Here is a 21,625-nt window from a genome sequence, read left to right on the forward strand (position 1 = left end):
AGGGCAGCTAACACCAGTAAAATCACAATAAAAACATAATAGGGAAGGGGGAAAGAAACAATTTAAAATACGGTGTTATGTACTGAGTTGAATAGGATCCAAACTGCAGCAGTCTGGTCCTAGAACAATAGGATCCAAAAGGCAGCAGTCTGATTGGTCTTCGAACAATGCAGCAGTATGATTGGTTGGCAGGAACCACCCAATCATGCTCCAGATAGAAGTGAATCCACAACCTGATTGGCTTACAGTAGAATTCCAGAATTAGCCAATCAGGTGCAGCCCATTGTGTAAATAATGTATATAAAGCAGATACTTTGAGGGGACTTTCATTCATTCCTCCTCACCACTATGAGCTGAATAAAGAGCATGAAATCACTTTGCGACTCTGAGTATATTTCATACGGGTTAAAATACAATTTAAATGCAGCCTCATTTTAATAGTAGCCCATAGTTCAAAACCATAAGGGGAGGGAAACATAAGGGTCAGACCGAGTCCAAACCAAAGGCCAGACGGAACAGCTCTGTCTTGCAGGCTCTGTAGAAAGATGTCAAGTCCCGCAGGGCCCTAGTCTCTTGTGCCAGAGCGTTCCACCACATCGGGGCCAGTGCTGAAAAGGCCCTGGCCCTAGTTGAGACCAATCTAACCACCTTGCAACTTGGGACCTCCCAAGTGTTGTCATTTGTGGACCTCAAGGTCCTCCGCAGGACATACCAGGAGAGGCGGTCCCATAGGTACGTGGGTCCTAGGCCGCATATCCCACCAGTAAACCCGTCCCAAGCTGTTAAGGGCTTTTCATACCATAAGGAAAACTTTGCACTTGGCGGGTGAAACTAGGCTTCTTTCACCTGGATCAAAGACCCAGTTTATTACACAGAGAGAGAGAGTCTGGGAACCTCAATGGCACCCATCTGAAGGCTTCACCCAGGGCAAAAAACCTGCCTAGCCCCTCGCCCCTATAGCTACATCTCTGCACCTGGCATGGTAACAACACAGCAAACAGTGCAAATCTCTGAGCAGAGGTGTTGCATGCCAACAGGACTCACTCCTCTCAGCAAGTGCCGCTACAGTGTTCCGAACTCACTGCAGTTTCCGGATCAAGCACAAGGGAAGCCCCAGACAGATTGCATTGTAGCAATCCAACCTTGGTCACCAATGCCTGAACTGTTGTGCTCAGACTCTCCTGGTCACACAGAGCTCCTCCACACGAGGAGGGATCAATATGTGCTTGATCAGCTGCACGGTTTACGGAGGGCATCGCTGACGTGCGCAACGTCAGCCAGGGAGAAAGTGCGGCGCCCACTTGCTAACACACTGTTATGGCCTAGGAATCGGATTCAGAGGCTGAACCTGAGGAATCCCAGCCTGCACAGGAGTCCCTGCCTCCAGGGCCGGCTGAGCCGGGGCTGGGGCTTAAGCCTGAAGGGCCCTCACCTGTGCCGGATCCTCAGGAGCAGACACCAGCTGAATCTGCTCTGGCCCCTGAGGTGATGGAGGACCCACTGCCTGCAGGTGCACCTCTCTCAGCCCCATCAGAAGAAGCTGAGGTTGCCTCTGGGTTTGGTGACCCTCCAGCCTCTCCGGAGCTGCAGAGGCTCAGGGCAGAGAGGCGGAGGGAACTAAGTTCTCGCAGGAGGAGTGCTCGCCTCCAGGCCAGGAGAGGTGAGTCACCTGTGGACCAGGGCCGCCCTAGGCCTCAGAGGAGATAAAGGCCAGTCAGCCCAGTCCCAGGTTGCGGGAGCAACATCATTGGTAACCTGTTCCTGCCAGCACCCTGACCTGCTCTCCTGAGTTCCTGACCATGCCCAACTCCTCACTTTGGACCTTGCTTCACCCCTGACGGACAGCCTCCTTACCCTCGACCTAGGACCGGACTCAGACCACGCCACACGGTAACCCCCCCGGGACCAGCACACACACCAATATACAGCACAAGGTAAAGTCAACAAGAACACAGGCAGTGCAGATTGGTCAAGAGGTGATTTGAGTGAACTTACAGAGGAAAGCCGTGGTGACCAAGACACAAAAGCAGATGAAGGCAAAAATCCCGAGAAATATCCATCCAACCTTGAGAGGAATTCGCCAGCGTGGTTTCGGTTTGGTCGGAGGAGCAGCACCGGGTTTCCCTTTTGCCGCCGCTGCCGCCGCTGCCCCTGCTGGTGGCGCTGCTCCTGCTGCTGCTGGTGGTGTTGGTGCCGCCGCCGCCGGCTTGGGGGCCATGGCTCAAATGACAAGAAGAAACACCCATGAAGACAATGGCTCAAAGGACAAGTTCACCATCAGGCCTCTAACATTGAATTGAATTTATTATGTCGGTCACAGACCAGTTCCAGCCCACATACAATATCAAGGAAGTCATAAAACAGAATAGGGATACATTTGAATTTGCAATTAGGTATACCAGGGACACTACAGATGTAGCAACAGTTAAAAAATATATAAATTAAAACTTAGTCACTAACATATCACCTAAAATTATCATTTAAGGCCTTAATTATTATGATAGCACAGCTTGTTCCCTAAGTTTTATGGCAAACACACAGAATTTGGCTACCCTTAACTTGATCTTAACGTGATGATGCAGGTAGTGCTGTGGGTTAAACTACAGAGCCTAGGACTTGCTGAACAGAAGGTTGGCGGTTCGAATCCCCACGACGAGGTGAGTTCCCATTGCTCAGTCCCTGCTCCTGCCCGTCTAGCAGTTTGAAAGCACATCAAAGTGCAAGTAGATAAATAAGTACCACTCTGGTGGGAAGCTAAACGGTGTTTCCGTGCGCTGCTCTGATTCGCCAGAAGCAGTTTAGTCATGCTGGCCACATGACCTGGAAGCTGTATGCTGGTTCTCTCGGCCAATAAAGCAAGATGAGCACCGCAACCCCAGAGTCGGCCACGACTGGACCTAATGGTCAGGGGTCCCTTTACCTTTTAATGTGATCTCAGGATCCTTGTCCTCTACCAGGGATTTTAGAGATTGAAGTTCGGATTCATCTGGAGATTTTTGCATAGCAGGGGTAATAAATACTGAGCGTATATCCCCATAGAAACGGCAGCACAACAAGACATGAGAGACAGTTTCTACCTCCATCAAGCCGCAGGGGCAGACTCATTCCGAGGCCTCTAAGATCTCCCCATTTGCCAATTTTGTCATGGTACCAAAGACCCAACAGGTAGCAAGAAGCACTATGGTTGTGATTGCTAAGCATCAGCCCATTGCACTGTTATCCATGGCTAATTCTAATTCTGGGGATTAGCGTCTATTTCTGGGGATTCAGCCAGCAAAGAGGGAGATTCAAAGGGGTGTGGGAATCTTAGGAGGAAACTCAGAAATTTGTAAAAAAAAATGCACATGGCATGTAGATAGTAGGCAGAGAAATGTTCTTCCTCTCTCCTAGCACTAGAACCCATGGGCATCCAATGAAGCTGAGTGTTGGAAGATTCGGGAGAAACGAAAGGAAGTCCTCCTTCATGCAGGACTGTGGAACTCCCTGCCACCAACTTGGATGACTTTAAAAGAAGGGTTAATCCAATTCACGGAGGAGAGAGCTACTGACAGCTACTGGCCTCAATAGCTACGCTCCACCTTCACAGTTTGAGGCAGCCATGTGACAACATGGCCCCTGTGACAACAGGACGCTGGGCTAGATGGGCTCTTGGCCTGATCCTGCAGGCCCTTCTTATGGTCTGATCAGCAGACACCCTCAGAAGGTGGTGGACTCTCCTTCCTTGGAGGTTTTTAAGCAGAGGTTGGGTGTCCGTCACAGATGCTTTATATGAGATTCCTGCAGTGCAGGGGGGGTTGGACTAGATGACCCTTGGGGTCCCTTCCAGCTCCCGCTGCTGGTTCTATTACATTCAGATGATCAGAAACATCTTCAAAGCTGAGAAAGAGCAGCTGCTAATAGCTTTTTAACCATTTTTTAAAGCTCTGAGATAAAATTGTTCATTACGGAAAGAAAAGAAGGAAGTAATTTAAGCTCCATCTACAGGAGGCTAATATTTATTTATTTATTTATTTATTTATTTATTTATACCCCGCCCATCCGGCTGGGTTTCCCCAGCCACTCTGGGTGGCTTCCAGCAGAATATTAAAATACAATAATATATTAAACATTAAAGCTTTCCTAAACAGGGCAGAGACATCACCTTGCCAACAAAGGTCCGTATAGTTAAAGCAATGGTTTTCCCAGTAGTGATGTATGGAAGTGAGAGCTGGACCATAAAGAAGGCTGATCGCCGAAGAATGGATGCTTTTGAATTCTGGTGCTGGAGGAGACTCTTGAGAGTCCCATGGACTGCAAGAAGATCCAACCTCTCCATTCTTAAGGAAATCAGCCCTGAGTGCTCACTGGAAGGACAGATCCTGAAGCTGAGGCTCCAAGACTTTGGCCACCTCATGAGAAGAGAAGACTCCCTGAAAAAGACCCTGATGTTGGGAAAGATGGAGGGCACAAGGAGAAGGGGATGACAGAGGATGAGATGGTGGGACAGTGTTCTCGAAGCTACCAGCATGAGCTTGACCAAACTGCGGGAGGCAGTGGAAGACAGGAGTGCCTGGCGTGCTCTGGTCCAGGGGGCCACAAAGAGTCGGACACAACTAAACAACAACAAAACAGGTGTCTTCTAAAAGTCTGGTAGTTGTTTTTCTCTTTGACATCTGATGGGAGGGTGTTCCACAGGGCGGGCGCCACCACCGAGAAGGCCCTCTGCCTGGTTCCCTGTAACTTGGCTTCTCGCAGTGAGGGAACCGCCAGAAGGACCTTGGCACTGGACCTCAGTGTCCGGGCAGAATTATGGGGGTGGAGATGCTCCTTCAGCTATACTGGACTGAGGCCGTTTAGGGCTTTAAAGGTCAGCGCCAACACTTTGAATTGGTGGCTAAGGTTAACTGTTCAGGAATTACCTGTGTGTATCTACCCAGCACTGAATACCCTCCTGCAGCACAAAGACCTAAGAAGTGGCTGCTGGATCAGACCAATGACCAATGATCTAGTACAGCATCCTGTTCTCCCAGGGGCCAACCAGATGCCCTGGGAAACCTGCAAGCAGGATTCGAACTCAAGAGCAGCACTCCCCTCCTGCGGCTTCCAGCCACTGTCCTTCAGAAGCATAGCTGTCTCTGACTAGCATAGTCATCCTGGCGAGGAGCCATCGATAGCCCTCCTCCTCCGTGAATTTTGCTAATTCTCTTTTGAGACCTTCAAGGTTGCTGGCTATCACTGGCCCCTTTAGAAATGAGTTCCATAGCTTAACTACACACTGTGTGAAAAGCTTTGCCTCTTCAGGAATTCTGGTGCTGCGTTCAAGGCCCAATAAGCAGCGGGAACAACCAGCATTTGGTGGCCACCAAGCAACAGGCAGTTGCACCTGCGATTCGTGGCTGGCACTGCATCAAATTAAGGCAAGTCTGTTGTGATGCAAAGGAGGCAAAGGTTAGGAGGAAACTCAGAAATATCTGGAGGAGGTGGGAAAGAAGGAACGGTCACCTAACAGATTTAAACTATCTTTTAAATTTTCAAATAAAAATATTCACTGTGAAAAGGGAACAGTTTAAGCTCCATTAATGGGAGGTTGAGGTTACAAATTCAAGGATTACCTAAGTAGATCTTCCCAACATTGGATAATCTGCTGGAGTGTCGAGGCAACTACTGTACCTCCTGATTCTGGTTCACTTTAGGATTCCCTTCCAGATTATCTGTCAAGGATTTGCTTGCTCTTCTTTGAGTCTGATTCTCTTGAACCCTACGCTATTTCTGCTCTATGTTTCCCATGGATTCTTTTGCCTCCCTCCCACGGCCTTATACTCGCTTCCTTTGTCCTCCCAAGATGGTGCAAGCAGCAGCCCTGTGACACAAGCCGCTTGCTGATTGGCTGCCTGCCCTGCCCTGCCACCATTCACCATCACAAGCACACCTGTGGCTGAAAGGTAAGGCAGATTGTGATGGCGCTGCGCCTGTGAGGCAGCAGTCTTTGACATCCCAGGTCAATCCAAGTGGGGCAAGACCCTTGTGGCTAAAGAAAGGTCCTTCACTGTCTCTGTGAGCCTAGCTGTCTCCCACCTTCAGAATCTCCTAGAGGGAGTTTGTGACTCAGATAAAATTTGACCCAGCACTATTCCTAGAATGCCACTATTACTATCAGCCACTATGTGGTTTTATTTTCATACACTAAGCTATTTACACGTGTGTGTGTGTGTGTGTGTGTGTGTGTGTGTGTTGAAAGAGGAATACTTTCAAAACTTTTAGGAATAATGGGAAGGGACAGCCTGGGAGTCATTTTGGACTCACAGCTGTCCATGGAGGCGCAGGTCAATTCTGTATCCAGGGCAGCTGTCTACCAACTCCACCTGGTACGCAGGATGAGACTCTACCTGCCCGCGGACTGTCTTGCCAGAGTGGTGCATGCTCTGGTTATTTCCCGCTTGGACTACTGCAATGTGCTCTACGTGGGGCTACCTTTGAAGGTGACTCGGAAACTACAACTAATCCAGAATGCGGCAGCTAGACTGGTGACTGAGAGCGGCCGCCGAGATCACATCACACCGGTCTTGAAAGACCTACATTGGCTCCCAGTACGTTTCCGAGCACAATTCAAAGTGTTGGTGCTGACCTTTAAAGCCCTAAACGGCCTCGGCCCAATATACCTGAAGGAGCGTCTCCACCCCCATCGTTCTGCCCAGACACTGAGGTCCAGCGCTGAGGCCCTTCTGGCAGTTCCCTCCCTGTGAGAAGCAAAGTTACAGGGAACCAGGCAGAGGGCCTTCTCGGTAGTGGCGCCCGCCCTGTGGAACACCCTCCCATCAGATGTCAAAGCAATAAACAACTACCTGACATTCAGAAGACATCTTAAGGCAGCCCTGTTCAGGGAAGTTTTTAATGTGTGATATTTTAATGTATTTTTGGTTTCTATGGAAGCCACCCAGAGTGGCTGGCGAAACCCAGCCAGATGGGCGGGGTACAAATAATAAATTATTATTATTATTATTATTATTATTATTATTATTATTATTAGGCTTCTTGTTGACTACAGGGGCACTTACCAATCTGTCCTGTCCACAGCTGGCTTTTGCTGGACAGCTCTAAGCCAACTTATTGTTTATACCCCGCCCATCCGGCTGGGTTTCTCCAGCCACTCTGAGCGGCTCCCAACAAAATATTAAAAATACAATAAAGCATCAAACATTAAAAGCTTCCTTAAACAGGGCTGCCTTCAGATGTCTTCTAAAAGTCAGATGGTTGTTTATTTCCTTGACATATGATGGGAGAGTTTTCCACAGCGCGGGCGCCACTACCGAGATTAATATTGGCATGGTGTGTTTCTCTTACCACTGAAGAACCACCTCCTACACTTTGGGTGAGGACTAAGACAAACCAGGGCAAAAAGCAAGGCCCAAGAAGCCACGGGCTGCAGCATTTCTCATCTTGTATTTAAGCTCTGCAGTACTAGAGCTTTGTAACCTACAAAGTGATTCAGATTTCATACCCTCCAAGTGTCCCAGTTTTCCAGGGACAGTCCTGGAATTACGAAAGCTGTCCTGGCATCTGATTTAATCCTGGAATGTCCCTACTGTATTTTCCCTGTGTAGGGATATCACGGAGTGAGCAGTGGGGTCCAGAGGGAGCACACTCCCCACCAGCAGGCAGTCACAGTCTGCCTGCACGCGTGACCCTGGGGTGCAGGACACATCCCCCCCCCCCCAGACTAGCCTCAGCTGTCTGTACATCGTTCCCTCTGTCTGACCTTTTGCGGTCTCAGCAGTCTGCGGTGTCCTGTCTGTAACCTTTGTCCCTGAGACCTTTTGTCTCCTTCATCATACACTGTGCAAGGGGAAAATGACGCGGTGGAAACAGGTGCCAAAATAACTTTGTACCACTGCTCGATCTCGGGACGGAAGATATGTAAAGGTCGCAGCCCAACATGTATTTGCCTGGCTTGCATATTTGTCTCAATAAAAGGAGGCTCCACAGGGCTAGCGGGCAGCCAGCTTCAGCTCACCTGTGCACAGCTCACTGATGATCACCCCCAGTCTTGTGCCTTCACTTCACCCTGCCAGTACTGCCGCCACTGAGCTCAGAAAGGAGGATGAGCTGGCACTTGTCCCAAGCGGTGGAGGCAAGGCAACATCCCATTGCCTCTCCATGACCTCTCCATGGCTGCCGCAGCCAGCCTCCTCTTTCGGCAGCTCATAGGGGTGGCTGAAGAGCAGGCGGGGAAGGAGAGGGGCTGACACCAATGAGGCCCAGCACTGCATGACATGCTGGTTCTGAAGGGCAGGCAGAGGGCAGGGCCGCCCTGTTGGGATGCTGCCAGGGAGACGGGGGCATCCGGCAGGCCCCCAGCTGGCTCCAGCCACCGGCCGGCAGCCGGGCGATCTCCAGGTCACGGAACAGGATCAACCAATCAGTGACTTGAGCCTCAGTAGCCTTCTGAAGCTACCGAGCACACTAATTAGCAGAGTGAATAAATCTCCACAACGGAAGTGGCAGACAGAGTCATGTGTAAGCATATTTACAGCATTTATTCAGCATAGTTCAGGAACAAAGGAAAAACATGTCTGCTTCCCTTCGTGTCCAGAAAACAGCAATGCAAAAGCAATATACAAAACTGAAGTTCCCAGCAGAACTGTGCTGGAAGTAAACAGGCATGTGACACACAACAGTCATGCCTGTTCCTTTTAAGGTGGAATGGAACTATATCCTAACACGCCCCGGGTGGGGAGAAAGGAGGAGTGGAACACTGTTACCCTACAAAGGAGGGTCTTGGTTTCACCGGTTCTTCAAGCCAAAAGAAGACAGACAGCACGTGGAAATAATTAAACTTTATTCCGTAGTCCAGAGGATTTCTCCAAAAGCTCAGCTTAGAATACAACATTCAAGGCACCTTCATAACATTCTCTATAAATGATGACTTTGTGCACAGGCCTTCCTAATAATATGAATGGTTATCTGAATTCATGAACAGCTTATGGGCCCTTCGAGTTAACTTTCAATTGGATGTTCCAACCACGGAACTGTTTTTTTACCTTGGGAATCACCTATCTTACCCAGGTGTCATCACCCTCGAGCTGATTCCAGCCAGTCTTTTAATTGGCAAAATAAATAAGTGTTATCTAAGTTGGCTGTTATGAGGGTCTGCATGACATCTCTGTTGGGATACTGCCAGGGAGACAAAGGCCATCACTGCCTCCACGTCGTCTCTGGACGTCCATCGATCTCCCGTGGATACAGTATCAGCAATTAGCGGCATGAGCTCCAGAAATAGATTGCCGCATTCCTGGGCTGATGCACACTCTATCAGCAGAATTCACACACAGCAAAAGTTGCACTCAGGAGGGTATCATTTAGAATGTTTATTCAGCGTTGGTCAGAACAAAGAACAAACGTGACCGCCTACTAGCGTGTTCTGGCGCAGAGAGAGAAAACGAAAGCAATAGCAAACATAAACATCCTGTGAACAGGAAATATGCAGACTCTGTGACTCACAAGCCTGTTCCCTTTTAAGGTGGAACGGAAATATCCTAACAATCTCTGCTTCTTGCTAAGGGTGTTGTTAGGAAAGGCTAGGCAGAAAATATGCAGAGATAAGCGCACACCTTGCGTCTGCAACTCATGAATAGTGTATTTCTGAAGAGCAGAAGGGAGAAAAAATTTCTAAGCAGAAAAGGAGACTAAGAGCCTATATTGTGGGGGGGGGGCAGGGGAAAAGGACAGAGTGCAAGGAGTCTTGATTTAAAAAAAAATAAAAAATAAAATTCAGTGTCCAGTCTTGCCCCTTTCTAAAATGTATTTATTGGTGTTTGTGTTTCTTTTTGTAAATCTACCAAAGAATAAGATAAAATCAGAATTAAGGGTTTTGTCAGAACAGTGGAGGGCATTGTGCTGTGTCCCATTGGTCTGGTGGTGGTAGAACTCACCCTTCTTCAGATAGGAAATGCTCTAAGGGAGAGGGACCAAAAATGAGGGAGGGGAGAGAGGAGGATCAGTTAGAAGGTGGACTGAGAACTCGGGGAAGGGGGCAGAAGCACAGATGCCAAAGGGACAGCTGCAGGGCAAAGGAGAGATGGGGGGACACAGAGACTCAGATGCCCATTTGCTCATCACATGGTCCCATCTTGGGAGGGGACGAGTGGGTGGGTGGGAAGAAGGGGTCTCACTCCCAGAAGTATATGTTCATTTGCCCCCCCCCCCGTGTTTCCTGTTGCGCTGCTCATTTGCTCTCCCCATTGTAATTCAAGCCTTCCGTTTCCAGTTGCAGTGTTCTGAGTCTATATTTGGACCTTATATTTGGTGCTTTTGTTTTTGCTATTTATTTTGCATTTTTTGTTTTGAAGCTTTTTCAGTTAATTTGTTTTTGTGACTGTGTGGATTCCAGTTCAGCTAATTGATTGATTGATTGATTGATTGATTGATTGTGTGACTGTGTAAATGGATAAAAGCCCCCCATCCAAACAATGACTATCAGCAGTGCAGGTAAGAAATTTTTTTTATCATCTACAATACTGTTTTCTTTATTTTATAGTACAGTACATTGATTATTGATTTCATTTTATGGATCAATGGTCTCGTTACGATAGCAAAATTCATGTTAAATTGCTGTTTTAGGGGTTGTTTTTAAAAGTCTGGAACGGATTAATCCGTTTTGCATTACGTTCTATGGGAAAGCGCACCTTGGTTTTGGAACGCTTTGATTTTGGAACAGACTTCCGGAACGGATTAAGTTTGGTACCACTGTATACTTATGCCTGATACTTTCACTCTAGCCTGTGAAAACAAGCAAGACCTGAGTTTCCCCTTGGAACATCATATTCTTGCCTCTTTGCATTGTGGGAAATCCTCCATGATTCCCCTAGCCTGAGATCATGTAGGCAGGTAGCCATCAGCGGAAGTTCCTGAATCTGCCATTGTTTGCTCAGATGGGCATCCATCAAATGCAAATGCTTTGTGTAAAACTGTCTGGGGACACGTGAAACTTGCTAAGTCCGCTCAACCCCCTTGGTGCGGTGGCATTGCTGGATGGAAGAGATTTCACTGGGTCCCCGACGCTGGAATTCAAACGGCAGTGCCCTTCCTGATACACGGAGGGGTATATGCCCCCGCCGCCTATCAGGAGCTGGATTTCAGCCTGCACCCTGCATTGGTGAAGGGGGGTGTAGGCTGGGGTGTGGGCGGAGCCAATGGAGCCAACAGTGGGCTTCCCTCGGATCCGCCCCTGCCCATTTAAGCAGCCCATACCTGAGGCAAGACCTGTCTGTTCCTTTGCCGGGTTTTCTCCCCATCCCAGCCACCCACAGTTTACGCTGATAGGCAATGACTTTGCTGTGGCTACGGTGGTCACTGTTCTTACTGGGCCGGGTAGGAATTTGCCCAACAGGCTAACTGGCACTGACCCAGTGGTTTTGCCAACCTCATAGCAATTTGTCACAACTGGTTGAACATTGGGGCAATCCCTTGTTTTGGATGAAGGGGAGGTTGTAGTCCCCACCTGCCCCTCCAAATGCTGGGGTATCCCATTAAAGGGATCCGGGTGATGTCTGGCCATGTCTGCGTACCCAGAGGGGTCAGGGCCGAAGGCACTCCCCCAGACAGTGGTCCCTGTAGGGGTCACCCTATTTGATGTAACTTTTAGGAATTCCCACATGGACTGACCACACATTACTTCCAGCAGGCGGACCGGAAGTATTTTGATTGCCCCATGCCCAAGCCAAATCTCTTTCTTCTTCTTTATTATTATTATTATTATTATTATTATTATTATTATTATTATTTAATTTTTTATTTTTTACCAGCACCCAAACACAAATAGTGAAAAAACCCCAGGCGGCTGATACATTGGGTATACATAATCAATAATAACATATTCAAATCAACCATATGTACAATTTTATATACGTTAACACTCCTCCATCCACAAGGTTTATTTAACGTTTAACATTTTAATTGCCGCAAGTTGTTCAAACCTATCCAAATAATTCAATATCTTCTCAAACTTCTTTCATCTGTATTCAATAAGGTTGTGGCCTGTTTTTACCCAAAACCCAGTCTGACTGGTCTCTTATTTATATGGGTTGGGGTATGGGAAGTCGGATACCTCGTCCTGTCCTGGAAATCCTCAGGAATATCACACCTTGACCTGCCTGAGCCACTATAACCCCACCTTATGTGTGACGCTGTCAGGACTGCCGCTAGGTCCCAGCTCACAGAGGACCAACGCCCAGTGGATATTATATACAAAAGTCTTTATTGAAGTTTAGTTTCCATTTCCAAGCTCTGGGCGCGCAGGCCCACGTCTTAACGCTAGACCGGCTAAGTCCCCTCTGACTCACTGCTCCACCCACACCAGTTTAAGATTCTAGCCCGGCTCCACCTCTTGCGCTGCTCTTTCCTGCGTTGGGTCCTTCTGCCCTCTGGGGTTCCCTCCTTCCTGGACTCCTCTGACGCGGAGCCTCCTGAGTCTTGCCCCTCCCTCCGGCGGGCTTTAGGACCTGGCTCCCTTCCCGGGCTCCCCGCTGTGCCGCGCTCCTGTACATTTGAACTTGGCGCGCGCGCCCAGCCGGTGACTTTCCTTCTGACTGTTTCCCCGCTTCCTGATGTGGGTGTTGCCAAACCTGACTCCTCTCCTCCCTCTGGTCGTGAGGACACTGGTCCCGACTCCTGGGACTCCCCCTCCCCACTGCGCTCTGGTGGAGACGCTGGCCCTGATCTCCAGCTGCTGTTCAGTGACTCCCCGCTGGCCCCTCCCTCTTGAGGTTTCTCCCTTGGAATCTCCCTTGCTCTGGCCACCGGCGCTCCCTTCTGTGAGTCCTCCGATTCGCTAGAGAGGCTTGTGGAATAACTCTGGCCACTGTCACTGCCTGCGCCCCCCTCGTACTCCTCCTCCTCACTCTCCATTTGCTCCCCCTCCTGTGTCTCTCCTTCTGAACCCCTGACATCCATCCCCCCCTCGAAGCCCCCCCTTCCCCCCTCCCCCTCTTCCGGTGCGGGTTCCGGGTGCTCCATTGTTGTAGGGGTGAGTCCAGGATACAGCTCGTCCCCTGAGGCTTGCAACCATCGAGATAAGTCCGGGAAGTCCCCCATGGGCTCGTCGACGACGACCTCCTCCGCTTCCATCTCCTGCGCGGTGTGCTCGAAATCTGCGCTCGACCCCAAATCACCCAAGAGCCCTCCTCCCCCTGTTGCTTGATGGGGGTCCACCTCCCAGGGCCCCTTCGGCATGTCTCTGCGCCACCCCACTTCGGGTTGGTCCTCCCACCAATAAGATCCCCCCGTGCCAAAACCTGAAAGTGATCCCTCCGGAGAGCTGCCTCCCGGAGCCGAGTCCTCAGCTGACGAGAAACCCCGGAAAGTGCTGGCCGAGAGTGTGGGTGTGAACAAACAATCCTCGAAAAAGCCCGCCGGCATAGGCTTGTGCGGGAAAAGTGTGTGGAATTCTTCCTTGAGCAACTGCTCTTCCACTGCGTAATCCGGCACCCACCTGTTGGCGCTGGCCGGGGTGTCCTCTGTGGCAAGAAGATATTCAATCCCGTCCTCCCCCCACCTTGAGTCTAAAATCTCAGTGGCTTCATTAAGTGGCTCCCCTTTCGGCGACCCCCCTTTTTGGGGCGCTTCTCTGAGCGGGTCTGGCGCCTTCCCCGGTGCTTGAAACCTGTGGGGCTCTCTGTAGGGCGTGAGCACTGATCTATGAAAGACCGGGTGCATTCTGGAACCCTCCGGGAGTGTCAACCGGAAGGCCACTGGGTTGATCTGCGCCTCTACTTGGTAAGGCCCTAGCTGCTTGTGCCCTAGTTTCTTCTTGGCTAACGATCTGGCTGGAACTGCTTGTGCTGCCAACCAGACCCAGTCTCCCACCTGGATGTCCTCCCCAACCCTCCTGTGTCGATCTGCCTGCACTTTGTAAGCCTGTTTTGCCAACTCTAACTGCCTCCTGAGCTGCTCGTGGATCTCCTGCAACTCCGCTGCCACTTCCTCTGCTCCCTGTGGCTCCCCCTCCCGCACTGTGTCCAGACCCGGGAAGGTTCTGGGATGCCTCCCGTAGTTGGCGAAAAATGGGGTCACCCCCGTGGACCCATGCTTCGTGTTGTTGTAGGCAAACTCGGCCAACGGTAGATAGTCCACCCAGGTCGATGGCTGCTGGTTCGCGTAGCATCTCAGGTACTGCTGCATGATGGCATTGACCCTTTCCGCCTGCCCGTTAGTTTGCGGGTGTCTCGCCGACGCCAGGCTGACCTTGACGTTCAGGAATCCCATCAGCTTTTGCCAGAAGTTGGAGATGAACTGGCGCCCCCGGTCGGACAAAATAGACCGTGGTAGGCCGTGCACCTTGAACACGTGGTCTATGAACATCTTAGCGGACTGCTCGGCCGTGGCCACCTTCGCGCACGGAATGAAGTGGGCCATCTTGGTGAACAGGTCCACTACCACGAGCACTGCCGTCTTGCCCCTTGAGCTGGGTAGATCTGTGACAAAGTCCAGGACCACCCTCTCCCACGGTACGAACGGTGTCTGTAGCGGTTCCAACAGGCCCGCCGGCGGCTGGTGCACAGGCTTAGCCCTTTGGCAGGTGTCGCACCTATTGACATAGTCCGCGACATCCCCCCGCATCTTAGGCCACCAAAAGTCTCTGGCTACTAAGTCCACCGTCTTCTCCTTGCCGAAGTGCCCCGCGCTGGGCGCGTCGTGCAGCTGTTGCAGGACCTTCGCGCGGAGGCTGTCTCCTGGTACGTAGAGGACTCCCTTGCGTAGGAGCAGGCCGTCGCGCACTTGGAATTCGTCGCCCCTCGCCTTGCCACTGCACACCTCCTCCATCTTGGCTCGGGCGAACGAGTCCGTTTGCAGCGCGCGGCGCACCGCGTCCAGGTCCACCGTGGCTGACGCGCATGCCCACGCCTGTGGTGTGAAAATGTGCTTGGCCGCCGCTGGTGCCTCTGCCTCCAGATACTGCGGTTTTCTGGACAGCGCGTCCGCCAAGACGTTGCTGTTTCCTGGGATGTACTCAATTCTGAAGTCGAAATCTGCAAAGAACTCCGCCCAGCGGATGTGTCGCTGGTTCAGGAACCTCGCCGTGCGCCAGTACTCCAAGTTCTTATGGTCTGTGCGGACCTGCACCGTGTGCTTGGCTCCGACGAGGAAGTGCCGCCACGCCTTGAAGGCTGCATGTATGGCCAGCAACTCCCTGTCCCAAATGGTGTAGTTCTGCTCCGCTTTGCTGAGTTTTCTGGAGTAGAAAGCGCACGGCTTCCAGTCCCCCTGGTGGTCTTGCTGCAACAGAACGGCTCCCACGGCCCTGTCTGAGGCGTCCGTCTCCACTCTCATGGGCCTGCTGGGATTTACGTGCAGTAGGTTCTCTTCGGAAGCGAAGAGCTGCTTGAGCTTCTGAAAGGACTGCTCTGCCTGCTCCGTCCAGATGAACCTCTTCTTCTTGGAACTGAGGGTGTCGGTGATGGCCGCTGTCTGCATGGCGAAACCCTTGATGAACTTGCGATAAAAGTTGGCAAAACCGACAAACCTCTGTACTTCCTTCCTATTGCGTGGGCTCTTCCAATCCAGTACTGCACGTACCTTGGCACCGTCCATAGCCAGTCCCTTGTCGGACAGTTTGTAGCCCAAGAAATCCACCTCCGTCTTGTCGAACTGGCACTTCTCCAGCTTGGCGTACAGCCTGTGCTCCCGCAGCCTCTGCAGAACTTCCCTAACATCTCTCTCGTGAGCCTCCGGCGATTCCGAGAAGATTAGGATGTCATCCAGGAAGCAGACGCACTTCTTGTAGAGGAGACCCGCCAAGACATGATGCATGAAGGCTTGAAAGCAGTGGGAACCATTTTTTAATCCAAAAGGCATAACTCTGTATTCATAAGTGCCCAGCGGCGTAAACATGGTTGTTTTCCACTCGTCGCCTTCCCGTACGCGAATGAGATTGTACGCTCCGCGCAGATCCAACTTGGTAAAGATGCGACCCTTCCTCACCGTCGCCAGCAGGTCATCGATCTTGGGCATAGGGAAGGCTGAGGGCTTGGTCTTGAGGTTCAAGAAGCGGAAATCAACGACCAGCCTCTTTTGGGGCGTGTCCCGCTTCTTTACAAAGAACACTGGACTGCCTCCTGCCGCCTTGGACTCCCGGATGAATCCCCGCTTCAGGTTGTGATCTATGAACTCCCTGAGCTCTTGCAATTCATCCTCAGACATGGAGTACAGTTTCCCCGTCGGGAGCGTCGCCCCGGGCAGGAGGTCGATCTTGCAGTCGTAGGGTCTGTGGGGTGGCAGCTTATCCGCCTCTTTCTCGCAGAAGACCTCCAAAAACTCCTTGTATTTGTTAGGCACCGCTTGCAACATGCCCAAGTTCAGCTGTGGTCCATCCTCGTGCCCCTCATCTTCCAAGTCCGCCAGGATGCAGTGTTCTGCGCAGTAAGAGGAGCCGAAGGTCAGTTGCCGCTGGTACCAAGCTAATGCCGGGCTGTGCCTATCCAGCCAACTCATTCCCAACACTATGGGTGTGTCTGACAGGCGGGTGACGTTGAAGCTGATGACCTCACGGTGGTTTCCAATGCGCATCACCATTGGCGGCGTCTGCTGTAGCACTTGCCCTCCCAGTAGCTCCCTGCCGTCCACTGTGACGACTTTCAGAGGTACCGCCGCTGGCAGAAGGGCTATGCCATGTTGCTGGAGGAACTGCATGTCTATAAAATCTGCATTGCTCCCCGAGTCGATGGTGATGGGAATTTCCACCAGTAGCCCATTGGGGAGCTGAAGGGATGCGGTGAGCTGCACTACTGGTTTGGGTGGGAGGGGGTCGGTGGGCTGTAAGATCCCTGGGGATTGCTTCACTGACTTGTCTGGCTGGTCCCCAGAGACGCCATCTCCAGCCAGACAGTGGAGTTTTCCTGCTGCGACTCCCTCTGCTGAATTGCGTCTGTTACTGTCGCTGCGGCTGCAGTATGCTTGTGAAACCGCTGGGGACACTCTTTTGCCATATGCTGAGCACTGTCGCAGATGTAGCACTTCCTGGTTCCTCTAGGAGGCTTCATCTTGACTGCTCCCGGAGTTAGGGCTCCGACTGTGGAGTGAGCCTTAGCACCACCTATCTCCATCGGCTCCTCTCCCCCTCCCAGCGGAGGCATGGATCGAGCGCGCGCCGCCTCCTTGGGGAAGGGAGGCAGTCCTCTCGCTGGCGTGCGTCCCAAATGCCCTTCCTCCCTGCCCCAAGGGCGTCCTTCCAACCGAACCCCAATGGAGAGTGCCCGTTCCACCACTTCCTTGGTGGTTTGGGGTCTTCCCCCCCTTGCGATCTCGTCTTTCACAGCTCCGCTCAACCCCTCCCAGAACAGGTCTCTGACGGCAGGCGATTCTTTCTCCCAGGCTAGTACATTCACCAATCCGAAAAAACGTGAATGATATTGCCTCACAGTGGCTTTACCTTGTCTTAGTCCGTGAATCTCCCTCCTAGCGATATCCACATCAATCTCAGATAAAAAACACGCATCCATCACTTTAATGAAGGCAGTCGCATTTTGGAGGGCTGGATCCTTGTCTCTCCATAGATTGCGCAGCCACGATTTTGCCTCCCCCCGTAAATGCGAAATAATAAATCCCACTCTCTCTTCCTCATTTTTAAAGTCTTTGTCAAGCAGCTGCAATGCATAAATCACATCTGCTCTGAAGTTAGGATACTCCTGCAGGTCCCCACTGAAGTGAGATACCAGGCTCCCTCCTCTGTTTCCCAGCCCAATCCCTTCTGGTCTGGTGGCGGGTAGCCTCTGTGTACTTAGCACTTCTAACCTGGTTCGCAGATCCTGGCAGGCAGCAGCTGCTTCCTGTTCTTTCTTTCTGGAAGCCGCAATTTCTGCAGTCAACTGCGTCACTGCGTTTTGCAAACTCGCTATCCTCTCTTCGGTAGTCATTTCCCTGTTTTTCGTGAGCTCGCGAAGCACCAATCTTCACCCCTCGCTGCTTTCCCGCACTCCACGAGGTTGCAAAATTGGTGAAAAGTGAGAGGGGACTTACTGTCAGGACTGCCGCTAGGTCCCAGCTCACAGAGGACCAACGCCCAGTGGATATTATATACAAAAGTCTTTATTGAAGTTTAGTTTCCATTTCCAAGCTCTGGGCGCGCAGGCCCACGTCTTAACGCTAGACCGGCTAAGTCCCCTCTGACTCACTGCTCCACCCACACCAGTTTAAGATTCTAGCCCGGCTCCACCTCTTGCGCTGCTCTTTCCTGCGTTGGGTCCTTCTGCCCTCTGGGGTTCCCTCCTTCCTGGACTCCTCTGACGCGGAGCCTCCTGAGTCTTGCCCCTCCCTCCGGCGGGCTTTAGGACCTGGCTCCCTTCCCGGGCTCCCCGCTGTGCCGCGCTCCTGTACATTTGAACTTGGCGCGCGCGCCCAGCCGGTGACTTTCCTTCTGACCGTTTCCCCGCTTCCTGATGTGGGTGTTGCCAAACCTGACTCCTCTCCTCCCTCTGGTCGTGAGGACACTGGTCCCGACTCCTGGGACTCCCCCTCCCCACTGCGCTCTGGTGGAGACGCTGGCCCTGATCTCCAGCTGCTGTTCAGTGACTCCCCGCTGGCCCCTCCCTCTTGAGGTTTCTCCCTTGGAATCTCCCTTGCTCTGGCCACCGGCGCTCCCTTCTGTGAGTCCTCCGATTCGCTAGAGAGGCTTGTGGAATAACTCTGGCCACTGTCACTGCCTGCGCCCCCCTCGTACTCCTCCTCCTCACTCTCCATTTGCTCCCCCTCCTGTGTCTCTCCTTCTGAACCCCTGACAGACGCATTTCTGACATTTGCAAAAGGGGGTGTCCTTCTCCGTGGGGAAAGGAAAACCTTTTAAAAGAGTGTTATTTTCTTGGCTCTGGGTCCAAGCGGGCCGGGGGGGGATGGGACTCTGTTGCAACAGATTATAAAAATCAGCCTTGCTTTCACTGGATTTTTGCCTCAGCTCATTAATCTCTGACTGGTAGCAAACCTGGGGAGTTGGGCCATCGAAAAGCATGCCTTTATTTTCTGGTATCAGTTTCCGGTAACAGTTTCTGTATATCTTTTAAGTTGTGTGTGCCACACCTTGTGTTTTTTTCAATTCTTAGGGCAGTACTCTCCACTTACCTGTCTTGTATCTCATGGCAAGTACAGTAATACCTCCGTTTAAGTACTTAATTCGTTCCAGAGGTCCGTTCTTAACCTGAAACTGTTCTTAACCTGAAGCACCACTTTAGCTAATGGGGCCTCCCGCCGCTGCCGTGCCGCCGGAGCCCAGTTTCTGTTCTTATCCTGAAGCACTATTTCTGGGTTAGTGGAGTGTGTAACCTGAAGCGTATGTAACCTGAAGCGTATGTAACCCGAGGTACCACTGTATCCAGACAACCAGCGTTAGCATTTCTTCTTGTGAAAGTAACATCTCGTCAGCCTTCATTTTGGTTTAGTTTTTATGTCTTAGTTATGTGAAGCTCTGTTTTGTTATTTGGGTTATATGGAATATATATATATATATATATATATATATATATATATATCAATCAGAGGTTTTGTAGATTAATTTGATTTTCCCATATTTACATATTGGGGTGGAGTGGAGCTATTCCTGAAGCAAGAATAATATTTCTGCCAGAGCATTCCTTTGACCGAGATGATTATATGAACAAAGATAGAAAGCTTCCTCATTACCAACTGTCAGGTGTATGCCAGCGCGGTTGCTCAAGAGCGAACAGGCAAGACCCCCACTGGTCTTTTGAAGGCTTTATTATCGGTGTAAAAACATTCACAGTGCAGAACGTCTCAATTCCATGTCTTGCTCAGTCACTAGCAGAATCTGGGAGTGGGCGGTCCTTAAACTTTCCCCAGCAGAGCAGTCTCTTGACCCCCATCCGACGCCTCCCCTCTCTGTGCGTAAACCGACTGCGCAGGGAGGGCGTGGGCAAAGGGGGACCTGCCTCCCCCCCCTGCTATGCTCAGGCTCGGTGTTGCGGCTCTCTCTAGCATCTTCCAAGCCCTGCATCCTTTCCCCACTGGAGGCGGGTGTTATGTACTGAAGTTGTCACCCTGGGCCAGCAGGGGAATACTGTAGATAGTTATGCAAATAAGGGATCAAAAGTGGCGTTCAGTGATTGGATAGTTTTAGAAAATTGTTACAGTTACGTTGTACTGTAGCTCTATATAAGCAGGCTGACTGAACCCTTCAGTTCAGTTCTGTCCTGGCCTGTGAATAAACAAGAGCCGTTTGAAGAACCGCTGTGTCGTCTGATATGTTCACCCACAACTTAACAGCGGGGCTTCCTTCCTCCCGGGAAGAAGAGCTGCTTCTCACGATCTTCGGAGGCTCCCTGTAACCCAACTGCCCTTCCACCTCTCGCCTCTGAGCTGATGGCAGTTCCCTGACACCAAAAATGGAAGAATGGTTGCTAAAATTAACGGACTCAGCTGAGATGACAATATTGACAGGAAAAGGTCCTGGTTAACATTGACTAAATGCTGGAAACCTCCCATAGACTATTTTTGTGGAAAAGAATATGAAATAATGACATTTGGATCTGGGGATTGAAGATAATGTTTATAGAAAGGGGTTTTTTAGGTGTTATATCGGAGTGGATGAAGTGAATAGTATTTATTTATAGCAGATGAAGAATTGGAAGTTCTTTCATCTCTGAACTGTATTTTTTCTATTGCCTCTTAAAAACTCTTTTCAATCTCTTTTTTCTTCTCTCTCTTCCTTTTTTCCTTTTTTGCCATGTTTTAATCTTTCTTAGATTAATGTTGGACAAAAAGATATTTGAGATTAAGTTTTGTATTTCTCTTTGTAAACTCTAATAACATTTTGTCAGGGAACTGCCATCGGAGCCAAGAGTGGAGGTACGGCTCCCTAGCGATGCAGGAGAAGGGCCCAGCCGGGAGAAAGGGAACACTTCCTCGGAGGAAGGAGATCAGGGTGACACCGGGAAGAAAAGAGAGCTGGGAAGGACGTCGGAGAGATGGCTCCAAGACTCTTCCACAGAGACCAGCAGGGAAAGCCCAGGACCTCCGCTGGCCACACCCACTCTGCACAGAAAACTTCCGCGCAGGGAGGCTAGGCGGTGACTTGGTGTCAAAGAGCTTTTATGCTGGAAGAAGTTCAGGAAACGCCCACTGACGGATTCTGCCAGTGACTGACACAGCCCCGGAGAAAGTGCTGTTCAGCCAGGGAAAAGTTTAGCCAGAGAACGTTGCCAAGAGCAGCGGCCACTTACTCACAAGCAACCCCAATTCCCTTTACACATTTAGTTTAAAAAGAAAAAAGGGGGGAGCTGCCTACACTCAGCATTTAGTTGTTACAGTAAGGGCCACACTTTTAATTGGGGGGGGGGGTTGCTGGTGCTGCGAACCCTTGAGTACCCCCAGAAAAAAATGTCTGATTTCCACTATTTATTACACATGTGTGTCACAGCAAGCCTATCTTAAAATAGGCGTGCCAAATTGCATGCAATGGTTTTAAAAAAAGGAACACCATTCTTAAGACAAGCCTGCTATCTGCTGTTTTATTAACTGGGGCATTTTTTTGAGTGTCTTAAATCTTTATTCTTTCTTCCTTTTAATGCATGCATGAGGGAAGTCACAATCAGAACAGACTCTCCCCCAAGCACTTTCCTTTCTAAACCCATTGATGCCTCTTCAGGAA

The 21,625-nt window shown here is 50.7% G+C and overlaps 1 protein-coding gene across 2 annotated transcripts in view; it reads right to left on the minus strand.

The window, feature by feature from the left end:
• Positions 1 to 21,625, minus strand: part of LOC310853021 (CD209 antigen-like protein C) — a 94,683-nt gene that overhangs the window by 10,826 nt on the left and 62,232 nt on the right. The window contains exons 1-2 of one of the 2 annotated variants that reach the window (XM_083757168.1): positions 5,592 to 5,827; positions 1,996 to 2,220 (exon numbers count right to left, since the gene is read on the minus strand). In XM_083757168.1, the coding sequence (XP_083613294.1) occupies positions 1,996 to 2,218 (223 nt within the window). In that variant the 5' untranslated portion in view covers positions 2,219 to 2,220; positions 5,592 to 5,827. Of the gene's footprint in view, positions 1 to 1,995; positions 2,221 to 5,591; positions 5,828 to 21,625 lie in introns of those variants that run through there. The other variant, XM_083757169.1, reaches the window with a different exon arrangement.

This window comes from Podarcis gaigeae, assembly GCF_964106915.1.
Source record: "Podarcis gaigeae genome assembly, chromosome: 9".
NCBI lineage: Eukaryota > Metazoa > Chordata > Lepidosauria > Squamata > Lacertidae > Podarcis > Podarcis gaigeae.